The sequence below is a fragment of the Epinephelus fuscoguttatus genome, linkage group LG3 (assembly GCF_011397635.1).
Source record: "Epinephelus fuscoguttatus linkage group LG3, E.fuscoguttatus.final_Chr_v1".
Taxonomy (NCBI): Eukaryota; Metazoa; Chordata; class Actinopteri; order Perciformes; family Serranidae; genus Epinephelus; species Epinephelus fuscoguttatus.
The window spans coordinates 4,690,389-4,702,704 of NC_064754.1; the positions used below are offsets into that span (position 1 = coordinate 4,690,389).

The window sequence follows — 12,316 nt, forward strand, 5'->3', positions numbered from 1 at the left end:
TTTAGAAATCTAAACCATGTTACGATATTGTAATGAATCCCTCATGAGCAGGAGACCAGAGGAGCGTTCGGGAAAAAGGCCAGTTTATTTGAGCACTCCAAAAACTCCGGTAACACTCCAGGGGGTAAAAGACTCCGTCCCAAACTCTGACTCTTCTAGCGTAACACACACACACTTCATACACACATACTCGTTTACCATGCCGAGTGGGCACCCCCTCCTCTCTCTGCTCAATCTCCAGTGCGCACACTGACTGACAGCGTAGCCTGTAAACACAGCTCAGCTGTTTATTTAGCCTAGCAATATCTCCGGACTATCGTAGCTGCAATGGACGACTTTGAACGCGATTTTGAAGAGTTTCTTGTAGCGGACACAGACCCAGAGCCACACCTGTTTGAGCATACAGATGAGGAGCTCCATGTGTTTGATGCTGAGCGGGCGAGAAGAGAGGCTGAATGCACAGAATGGGATTCGGTGCTACTGCTACCATCGTTGGGGAGATATATCATCAGGAGGAAAAGCGCCGCAGAGAGTGCATCACAAGGAGTGAAGTTGCGTCTTCTTTTCCTCGCAGATGACGGTTCGGGTTCATTCTCTCCTATTGCGTGGTAAGTGTGGTCCATTCGCAAACTTTATAACTAAAAAACTTTTCACTACTCTCTATCGACGAACTACTAACACTCTCTGCTGTTTCCTCCTCCTTCTTCCTTCCTTCCGCTGTCTTCGTTGGTTCATTTATACACGCGAAACGCGTTCTCTGGCTGGCTGGATTGTCCGCTCGGTCTGCCGTACATACATGGCGGTGCAAGATGGCGACCTCTCTAAAGCAAGGCCATTGCTATGTATATATATAAAAGCATAATTATAAGGCTACGAAAACCAAACGAATTTTATTTTATAGCGATTATACACTTGTATAAACATATTAATGGGTAGAATATTCAGATTCAGATTCAGATTGACAATAAACCATGCCAAATATTACACACTAGCCCTTTAACTGCATGACACTAAGTGAAAATACACTATTAATATGTTTTAATCATGTTTTAACATGTTTTAACTTAGTGAATTACTCATGACTCATTAAAGCAGTCAGCTTTCTAGCAATGAAAATGTCTCAGTAAGGCTAAACAAGTAGGTATTTTTGTGTAGAAAGTTTCTTTTTTTCAGACAATGAGTTTTTAAGGAGATGTAGTTTACCTTTGACATGTTTCGACTGTCACTGCAGTCTTCTTCAGAAGCGTCATCTGACGTGCGTCATGACGTGTCTTTATCAGCTGGTAGTATCCCGGAGGCGTGACCAGCCTGGCAAATCGGATTTCCAGGCTGGTCACGCCCCCCACCGCCCTGTGTTCTTTGAAGGAGAGAGTCCCAGGTGTGTGACAGCATGAAAGCCCCCACATCCCAGTTGATGGTGTTCCTGGCCCACCTCCTGATCTCTACGGCCTCCTTGATCCAACGTTTGAACTTGTTGCTTTCCGATGAAAGCGACAAGTTGCCCCCGGTGGGGGGCGTGACCAGCCTGGCAATCTGATTTTCCAGGTTGGTCACGCCTCTGGGATACTACCAGCTGATAAAGACACGTCATGACACACGTCAGATGACGCTTCTGAAGAAGACTGCAGTGACAGTCTAAACATATCAAAGGTAAACTACATCTCCTTAAAAACTCATTGTCTGAAAAAAAGACACTTTCTACACTGAATCTAATTTGAGTAGACAAAATGAACCTATTTACACTAAGTAGGTATTTTTGTCCTGGTAGTTCTGTGTGGGTTTACTGTCAGTAATATGCCTAATAAGCCTACGTACTATCATGACATTTCCCTCCATGGCCCTATTTGTGACCGCAGCACTTCCTGTGTTACTGTGTGATGTGGTTCATGTTCTAAGCAAATTTTAGGAGTTGAGTTAGAATGTTAATCTTTTAGCCATAGCTACATCTTATGTCTTCAGAAGCATTTTCTCGATCTCACAGATGTCTACTTTCTGCATGGACAGATAAAACGTTAGCTCGGAGCAAAGCTAGATATTTAAATCCAGTATTTTCACAGATTCTGTTGTACTCTTCTACTCCTTGGTTGGACACTTTGTGGGGATACTGGATTGAGATTGTGACTTAGCCCTGGGCAAACATTTTACCTTTCTCAGCAGAGAAACTTTGGAAGCTACAGTTGATTTGTGTAACTATGACTGCTAAAGTCTGATATTAGCTTCAGCTTGCAGTGACCAAAATCCTTTTTAAAATGAACAAATGGCATGCAAGTATAGTATTAAGATAGACTTGATCTGAATCATTTAAACCCCTCATAATGCTACTTTAGACCATGTTTCTCCCACCCTCAGCTCATCAGATGTTTACATCCACTACATGAACACAATGTATGTCAAAGTGAATTCCCAATGTTGTACTTACACTGGACATCTATGTGAACAGCTGTGGAGTTGTTCTTGCCATACTTATTCTCAGACTTGCAGTAGTAGATCCCGCTGTCCTTTAAACTGATATTGGGGAAAGGATATATGTTTTCTGGTCCATGATGCAGTGTTTGGTTCTCCTTGTACCAGGTATATTTAGCTGCTGGGTTAGCATCACTGCTACAGGTCAGAGTCACTGAACTGCCCTCCACTATCTCAGCAGAGGGACTCACTGACACAGAGGGAAGCTTTGGAGCATCTGGAGGAGAAATGAGAGACAACTTATCAATCTTTGTTTACACACCAGTTTTTAAGTATGGACTGCCAAAGCCAGAAGGTGGTTACTGTGTTATCCACCTACTTTAGAAGTCCTGAGACAGGCTGTTGTCACCTCTACAAAGCTAGCTGTCAGGCTACAGTGACCTCTAACAGACCTGTACATGAAACTTACGTCCTGTATCTGTGAAGAAACTTAGTGGCCTCTAGCTACAGTGAAACCATTTAAGATACTGCACAGTGGCCACCGTCAGGATGAATCCTAAATGGAAGCTGTTCAAACCTTACTTCCATCAGGGGATTACTGTATATTCCTATTACTTAGCTAGTTTTCCATTCTTCTGCTTGTATATAATTTCAGTGTCACAGTATTTGTACTTGTGGTGAAGCTTATCAGACGTGACTGATGGAGCACACCTGCTTGAATAGCTAAAGTATCTAACATAATAAGGCATCTGACACAGACAGACATTTCCCTGAGACCTAAATTCAACAAAGAAGACAATAAGAAGTACTCGTGTTTACATTTTACTCAGGCTTGTTGCTGATTCAGTCTTCCTCCTACTCATAATGTAATGAACCTCTTCCATGTTGCAGCACTGTGCCAGGATTGTGTTACTGCTGACTGCGCAGTTGCGCTCGGGTTCAAGCTTGTGCCAAGTTTCACAACAACATTCTTTTAATCCATCATCTGACTCAGTGAAAAAAAAAAGTATTAAGTATCAGGCACACGCCTGACTTACATTTTAGTTTTTAAACTTGGCTCACGGCATCAATTCTCATTTTAAAGTGTGTTTTATGCCTGATAACTGCATTTGAGTCAAGCACCTGCACCTACCTCTTTAACTTCCTCTGTCACAGTCCCCACATTTAGCAAACACAAATTGAGCACCCTGCAGAGCAGCATCACATCTCCCTGACCTGCCTTCATGGACAGCCAGGTAACAATAGTGTTTGCCCTAAGCCTCAGCATTGTTTGACACTGTTGTGAAATTAAACTACTATTAAACCACTATTTAAACAACTCAATACAGCCAGACTAACTTAAGCAGTAAACCAACAATACGCTTTACAGAAGCTAGCCTGGCGTCAAATCACATCGTCTCCCTCCAACTCTCTGGCAGATTTTGGTTCACCAACTGCCCGTTGCAAGTGGAGACAGACGCAGATGCTTCCCCATGTCCACGTGACTTTTTTAAACCAAACCCCAACTTGAAATATTGTTTAAATCTCCCACACCACGGCTCTGAGAATTACTTTAAACAAATCTGACATGCAGTTTGCTGCTGTGGGAACATACCATGTTCTCTGCTCATTACTGTGTACAAATGTACTGTATGCACTTTGGCCTCAAGAACTCTTCAGAAACTTCTGGCAGGGTGCACTTTGTAAGCACACAAGAAAATGTCTGCATGCCCAAATGCAAAACAAATTTTGTGGAATGAGTGCACTTTTTTCCACTTGAGCACCTGCCTCACAAAATGTCTGTGCACAACACTGGTAAGTATTCATGCTTTTTACTTACACTGGACATCTATAAAAATGGATGAAGAGTTAATCCGTCCATGTTGATTCTCAGATGTGCAGTAGTACTTCCCTCTGTCTTCAGAGCTGATGGACATGAACTGATATACACCGTCTGATCCTTGAAGCACTTTTTGGTTTTCCATGTACCAGGTCTTTTTAGCTGCTGGGTTAGCATCACTGCTGCAGGTCAGAGTCACTGAACTGCCCTCCGTGATTTTACCAGAGGGATTCACTGACACAGAGGGAACTCTTGGAGCATCTGGAGGAGAGATTTCAACAGAGGTTTTTCAAGGTTAAAGGTGTGTTACCACAAAAGAACATATGGTATTTTAGACTTTGAAGGTGCTCTGACAAATGGATGTGTGACTGTTGAGTCCCAAAACTGCATAAAACACCTAAAATCTTCAGAACCTTACAGTTCATGATATCCTGTTGGAAAATAATATGGCACGGAGGTCGTCCAGATTTCTTTTCCAACGCCTGTAAAGTGGCGAGCAGCTGGGGCCCATTCCTCTTACTTTTTCCTAGATGTTTACTGAACTTTGACTTAGCTACAGTAACTGGCAGAAGTCAGCAGCAGGACAGTTTACAGACTGATGAGTAGCTTTTCTCATCTCGATGAGTGACTCGCAGCCACACGACACCACCATCCAAAGCCAGCCACAAAAAGCACCACTAACACTTGTGAAGTAGACACAAGAGCCTAAACTTTGCACAAACGCAGCAGAGCTGACAGAGAGGCGACTGCAAACATCCACGCCTACATCAAGCTCAAGCTATATGATAATGAAAGTGAAATATAAAGTAGAGCTGAAGAGAGTAGGTATCATCAGCAAACACTGGACAGATTTAAGCTGTATGTTATATTCAAATAACCTTTTTCACTCACATTTCACATCCATGGTGAAGTCATTAGACGTCCTCCTCCCCAGCTCGTTCTCTGCTGTGCAGTAATACTGTCCAGAGTCAGAGGACTGGATGGAGATGAAGACAAGCTGTGGTTCTTCACTGAGAGGTCTGGGGTTTATGGTCTTCTTGTACCAGGTGTATTTAGCTGCTGGGTTAGCATCACTGCTACAGGTCAGAGTCACTGAACTGCCCTCCACTATCTCAGCAGAGGGACTCACTGACACAGAGGGAAGCTTTGGAGCATCTGGAGGACAAAATGTATCGAAAAGTAAATTCCTAATATGTGCACACATACTATTAAAAGCTGATTCAGATTCTGTTTTCAAAAAATTGTTTTTAAGCTAAGGGAAACAAGGTCATCATTATGACTGCCACCTACTGGGAGGGGCACTAAATAACATAGAATTCAAAAACAGACAATTTCATAATTCATCTGATGCTTTTTCTGCCAGTTCTCCACTGGAGATCATGAAGCTGTGCTGCAGGCTCCCAACATGGTCGCAGACAAACTGTGTAGTGATTCATTTGCATCTACTGTATGGCACTAAGTGAAAATACACTGTGAATATGTTTTAATCATGTTTTAACATGTTTTAACTTCGTGAATTACCCATGACTCATTAAAGCTGTCGGCTTTGTAACAATGAAAATGTCTCAGTAAAGCTAAACAAGTAGGTATTTTTGTCCTGGTAGTTCTGTGTGGGTTTACTGTCAGTAATATGTCTAATAAGCCTACGTACTATCATGACATTTCCCTCCATGGCCCTATTTGTGACCGCAGCACTTCCTGTGTTACTGTGTGATGTGGTTCATGTTCTAAGCAAATTTTAGGAGTTGAGTTAGAATGTTAATCTTTTAGCCATAGCTACATCTTATGTCTTCAGAAGCATTTTCTCCATCTCACAGATGTCTACTTTCTGCATGGACAGATAAAACGTTAGCTCGGAGCAAAGCCAGATGTTTAAATCCAGTATTTTCACAGATTCTGCTGTACTCTTCTACTCCTTGGTTGGACACTTTGTGGGGATACTGGATTGAGATTGTGACTTAGCCCTGGGCAAACATTTTACCTTTCTCAGCAGAGAAACTTTGGAAGCTACAGTTGATTTGTGTAACTATGACTGCTAAAGTCTGATATTAGCTTCAGCTCAACTTTGGGACTGGAAATGGATTGTGCCATCCATTTCTTACAATGTAGCTGCTGTATGAAAGTATTTCATTTCATGGCCAGCATGGACAGGAGGAATCATTGCAGTGACCAAAATCCTTTTTAAAATGAACAAATGGCATGCAAGTATAGTATTAAGATAGACTTGATCTGAATCATTTAAACCCCTCATAATGCTACTTTAGACCATGTTTCTCCCACCCTCAGCTCATCAGATGTTTACATCCACTACATGAACACAATGTATGTCAAAGTGAATTCCCAATGTTGTACTTACACTGGACATCTATGTGAACAGCTGTGGAGTTGTTCTTGCCATACTTATTCTCAGACTTGCAGTAGTAGATCCCGCTGTCCTTTGAGCTGATATTGGGGAAAAGATATATGTTTTCTGGTCCATGATGCAGTGTTTGGTTCTCCTTGTACCAGGTATATTTAGCTGCTGGGTTAGCATCACTGCTACAGGTCAGAGTCACTGAACTGCCCTCCACTATCTCAGCAGAGGACTCACTGACACAGAGGGAAGCTTTGGAGCATCTGGAGGAGAAATGAGAGACAACTTATCAATCTTTGTTTACACACCAGTTTTTAAGTATGGACTGCCAAAGCCAGAAGGTGGTTACTGTGTTATCCACCTACTTTAGAAGTCCTGAGACAGGCTGTTGTCACCTCTACAAAGCTAGCTGTCAGGCTACAGTGACCTCTAACAGACCTGGACATGAAACTTACGTCCTGTATCTGTGAAGAAACTTAGTGGCCTCTAGCTACAGTGAAACCATTTAAGATACTGCACACTGGCCACTGTCAGGATGAATCCTAAATGGAAGCTGTTCAAACCCTACTTCCATCAGGGGATTACTGTATATTCCTATTACTTAGCTAGTTTTCCATTCTTCTGCTTGTATATAATTTCAGTGTCACAGTATTTGTACTTGTGGTGAAGCTTATCAGACGTGACTGATGGAGCACACCTGCTTGAATAGCTAAAGTATCTAACATAATAAGGCATCTGACACAGACAGACATTTCCCTGAGACCTAAATTCAACAAAGAAGACAATAAGAAGTACTGGTGTTTGGATTTTACTCAGGCTTGTTGCTGATTCAGTCTTCCTCCTACTCATAATGTAATGAACCTCTTCCATGTTGCAGCACTGTGCCAGGATTGTGTTACTGCCGACTGCGAAGTTGCGCTCGGGTTCAAGCTTGTGCTCAGTTTCACAACAACATTTTTTGAATCCATCATTTGACTCATTGTAAAACATAATAAGTATTCATGCTTTTTACTTACACTGGACATCTATAAAAATGGATGAAGAGTTAATCCGTCCATGTTGATTCTCAGATGTGCAGTAGTACTTCCCTCTGTCTTCAGAGCTGATGGACATGAACTGATATACACCGTCTGATCCTTGAAGCACTTTTTGGTTCTCCTTGTACCAGGTATATTTAGCTGCTGGGTTAGCATCACTGCTACAGGTCAGAGTCACTGAACTGCCCTCCATGATTTTACCAGAGGGATTCACTGACACAGAGGGAACTCTTGGAGCATCTGGAGGAGAGATTTCAACAGAGGTTTTTCAAGGTTAAAGGTGTGTTACCACAAAAGAACATATGGTATTTTAGACTTTGAAGGTGCTCTGACAATTAAAATCTTCTGGAGCTGCTCACTTAATGACAGCAGACTGTGAATATGGAACTAATCCATCAATCGATCATTTATTTGTCACATGGAGTTATACGAGATACAACTCCAGTGAAATGTGATCCCATCAGCTCCTTTAACTTGTGCACTTTAATTTAGTCCCTTTTAAAGGTCTTTTTACATTGTTAGCTGCTGCTTTGTAATTGTCCATGTTTCCAAATGGTTCCAAGATGGCTGTATGGTTGCTTCTCCCGAGCAGTGATCCACAGCAGGAACAGGACAGCACCTCACATTCCAGCTGGCACACCAGTCCTTATTCACTGTAAAGCACACACCTACTCTCCTTCTCTCACCAGAGTCCTCTACTTTGTCAGATCAGCATATTGAAAAAGAGCCTCCTGGTTGAATGGCGCTGTCCAGGATTCAGCCAAGTTTCAGTGAAATAAGGAACCTTACAGTTCATGAAATCTTGTTGGAAAATAATATGGCACGGAGGTCGTCCAGATTGCTTTTCCAACGCCTGTACAGTGGCGAGCAGCTGGGGCCCATTCCTCTTACTTTTTCCTAGATGTTTACTGAACTTTGACTTAGCTACAGTAACTGGTAGAAGTCGACAGGAGGACAGTTTACAGACTGATGAGTAGCTTTTCTCATCCCGATGAGTGACTCGCAGCCACACGACACCACCATCCAAAGCCAGCCACAAAAAGCACCACTAACACTTTTGAAGTAGACACAAGAGCCTAAACTTTGCACAAACGCAGCAGAGCTGACAGAGAGGCGACTGCAAACATCCACGCCTACATCAAGCTCAAGCTATATGATAATGAAAGTGAAAATGTAGAGCTGAAGAGAGTAGGTATCATCAGCAAACACTGGACACATTTAAGCTGTATGTTATATTCAAATAAGCTTTTTCACTCACATTTCACATCCATGGTGAAGTCATTAGACGTCCTCCTCCCCAGCTCGTTCTCTGCTGTGCAGTAATACTGTCCAGAGTCAGAGGACTGGATGGAGCTGAAGACAAGCTGTGGTCCTTCACTGAGACGTCTGGGGTTTATGGTCTTCTTGTACCAGGTGTAGTTAGCTGCTGGGTTAGCATCACTGCTACAGGTCAGAGTCACTGAACTGCCCTCCACTATCTCAGCAGAGGGACTCACTGACACAGAGGGAAGCTTTGGAGCATCTGGAGGAGAAAATGTATTGAAAAGTAAATTCCTAATATGTGCACACATACTATTAAAAGCCGATTCAGATTCTGTTTTCAAAAAATTGTTTTTAAGCTAAGGGAAACAAGGTCATCATTATGACTGCCTACTACTGGGAGGGGCACCAAATAACATAGAATTCAAAAACAGACAATTTCATAATTCATCTGATGCCTTTTCTGTCAATTCTTCACTGGAGATCATGAAGCTGTGCTGCAGGCTCCCAACATGTTCACAGAGAAACTGTGTAGTGATTCATTTGCATCTACTGTATGGCACAATGTGAATATACACTATTAAAATGTTTTAATCATGTTTTAACATGTTTTAACTTAGTGAATTACTCATGACTCATTAAAGCTGTCGGCTTTATAGCAATGAAAATGTCTCAGTAAAGCTAAACAAGTAGGTGTTTTTGTCCTGGCAGTTCTGTGTGGGTTTACTGTCAGTAATATGCCTAATAAGCCTACGTACTATCATGACATTTCCCTCCATGGCCCTATTTGTGACCGCAGCACTTCCTGTGTTACTGTGTGATGTGGTTCATGTTCTAAGCAAATTTTAGGAGTTGAGTTAGAATGTTAATCTTTTAGCCATAGTTACATCTTATGTCTTCAGAAACATTTTCTCAATCTCACAGATGTCTACTTTCTGCATGGACAGATGAAACGTTAGCTCGGAGCAAAGCCAGATGTTTAAATCCAGTATTTTCACAGATTCTGTTGTACTCTTCTACTCCTTGGTTGGACACTTTGTGGGGATACTGGATTGAGATTGTGACTTAGCCCTGGGCAAACATTTTACCTTTCTCAGCAGAGAAACTTTGGAAGCTACAGTTGATTTGTGTAACTATGACTGCTAAAGTCTGATATTAGCTTCAGCTCAACTTTGGGATTGGAAATGGATTGTGCCATCCATTTCTTACAATGTAGCTGCTGTATGAAAGTATTTCATTTCATGGCCAGCATGGACAGGAGGAATTATTGCAGTGACCAAAATCCTTTTTAAAATGAACAAATGGCATGCAAGTATAGTATTAAGATAGACTTGATCTGAATCATTTAAACCCCTCATAATGCTACTTTAGACCATGTTTCTCCCACCCTCAGCTCATCAGATGTTCACATCCACTACATGAACACAATGTATGTCAAAGGGAATTCCCAATGTTGTACTTACACTGGACATCTATGTGAACAGCTGTGGAGTTGTTCTTACTTATTCTCAGACTTGCAGTAGTAGATCCCGCTGTCCTTTGAGCTGATACTGGGGAAAAGATATATGTTTTCTGGTCCATGATGCAGTGTTTGGTTCTCCTTGTACCAGGTATAGTTAGCTGCTGGGTTAGCATCACTGCTACAGGTCAGAGTCACTGAACTGCCCTCCACTATCTCAGCAGAGGGACTCATTGACACAGAGGGAAGCTTTGGAGCATCTGGAGGAGAAATGAGAGACAACTTATCAATCTTTGTTTACACACCAGTTTTTAAGTATGGACTGCCAAAGCCAGAAGGTGGTTACTGTGTTATCCACCTACTTTAGAAGTCCTGAGACAGGCTGTTGTCACCTCTACAAAGCTAGCTGTCTGGCTACAGTGACCTCTAACAGACCTGTACATGAAACTTACATCCTGTATCTGTGAAGAAACTTAGTGGCCTCTAGCTACAGTGAAACCATTTAAGATACTGCACAGTGGCCACCGTCAGGATGAATCCTAAATGGAAGCTGTTCAAACCTTACTTCCATCAGGGGATTACTGTATATTCCTATTACTTAGGTAGTTTTCCATTCTTCTGCTTGTATATAATTTCAGTGTCACAGTATTTGTACTTGTGGTGAAGCTTATCAGACGTGACTGATGGAGCACACCTGCTTGAATATCAATCAATCAATTTTATCAATCAATTTTATTTATAAAGCCCAATATCACAAATCACAATTTGCCTCACAGGGCTTTACAGCATACGACATCCCTCTGTCCTTAAGACCCTCACAGCAGATAAGGAAAAACTCCCCAAAAAAAACCCTTTAACGGGGAAAAAAAAACCCGGTAGAAACCTCAGGAAGAGCAACTGAGGAGGGATCCCTCTTCCAGGACGGACAGACGTGCAATAGATGTCGTACAGAACAGATCAGCATAATAAATTAACAGTAATCCACATGACACAATGAGACAGAGACAGAGAGAGAGAGAGAGAGAGAGAGAGAGAGAGAGAGAGAGAGATGCAGGTAATGACAGTAGCTTACAACAACATTAATGAAAGTAATAATATTATAGTTATAGTTCTGGTTACTGCGGTACAATATGTTGAAAGTATGTATTAATACCTGGCAGTATACATGTGTGACAATAATCATATGTGTATAATAACAGAAGAAGTGTGACTAATGACTAATGATGGCAGCAGCAGCAGGAGGCATCTGGCAGGACCACGGCAGCAGCACAACCACACACGTCACGCTGTCCAGGTACCGCTGTGATATGAGTTAATCTGAGAGACAGTGGAGCACAAAGGCTCCGGAGAAGAAGCTGAGTTAGTGACATCCAGAATGGCAGAGTTAGCAAGATGCAGTAATAGGACGAGAGAGAGAGAGAGAGAGAGAGAGAAGGAGAGAAGGTGCCCGGTGTATTATAGAGGGGTCCTCCGGCAGACTAGGCCTAAGTCAGCCTAACTAGGGGCTGGTACAGGGCAAGCCTGAGCCAGCCCTAACTATAAGCTTTATCAAAGAGGAAAGTCTTAAGTCTAGTCTTAAATGTGGAGACGGTGTCTGCCTCCCGGACCATAACAGGAAGATGATTCCACAGGAGAGGAGCCTGATAGCTAAAGGCTCTGGCTCCTGATCTACTTTTGGAGACTTTAGGGACCACGAGTAACCCTGCATTCTCAGAGCGCAGTGTTCTGGTGGGATAATAAGGCACTATGAGCTCTCTAAGATATGACGGAGCTTGACCATTTAGAGCTTTATAAGTTAACAGTAGGATTTTAAATTCAATTCTGGAGCAGTTTCTTAGTTCCTGTTAGTACACGTGCTGCTGCATTCTGAATTAGCTGGAGAGTTTTTAAGGACTTACTAGAGCTACCTGATAATAGAGAGTTACAATTAATCAGCCTTGAGGTAATAAAAGCGTGGACCAATTTTTCTGCATCTTTTGGTCAGG

The 12,316-nt window shown here is 42.2% G+C and overlaps 1 protein-coding gene across 3 annotated transcripts in view; it reads right to left on the reverse strand.

Moving 5' to 3' along the window:
• LOC125885208 (hemicentin-1-like) overlaps positions 1-12,316 on the reverse strand; it is a 114,013-nt gene that overhangs the window by 30,512 nt on the left and 71,185 nt on the right. For all 3 annotated transcript variants that reach the window (XM_049570768.1, XM_049570760.1, XM_049570751.1), the window contains 3 exons: positions 8,871-9,134; positions 4,223-4,483; positions 2,420-2,680 (listed from right to left, as the gene is read on the reverse strand). In XM_049570768.1, the coding sequence (XP_049426725.1) occupies positions 2,420-2,680; positions 4,223-4,483; positions 8,871-9,134 (786 nt within the window). The remainder of the gene's footprint in view (positions 1-2,419; positions 2,681-4,222; positions 4,484-8,870; positions 9,135-12,316) is intronic.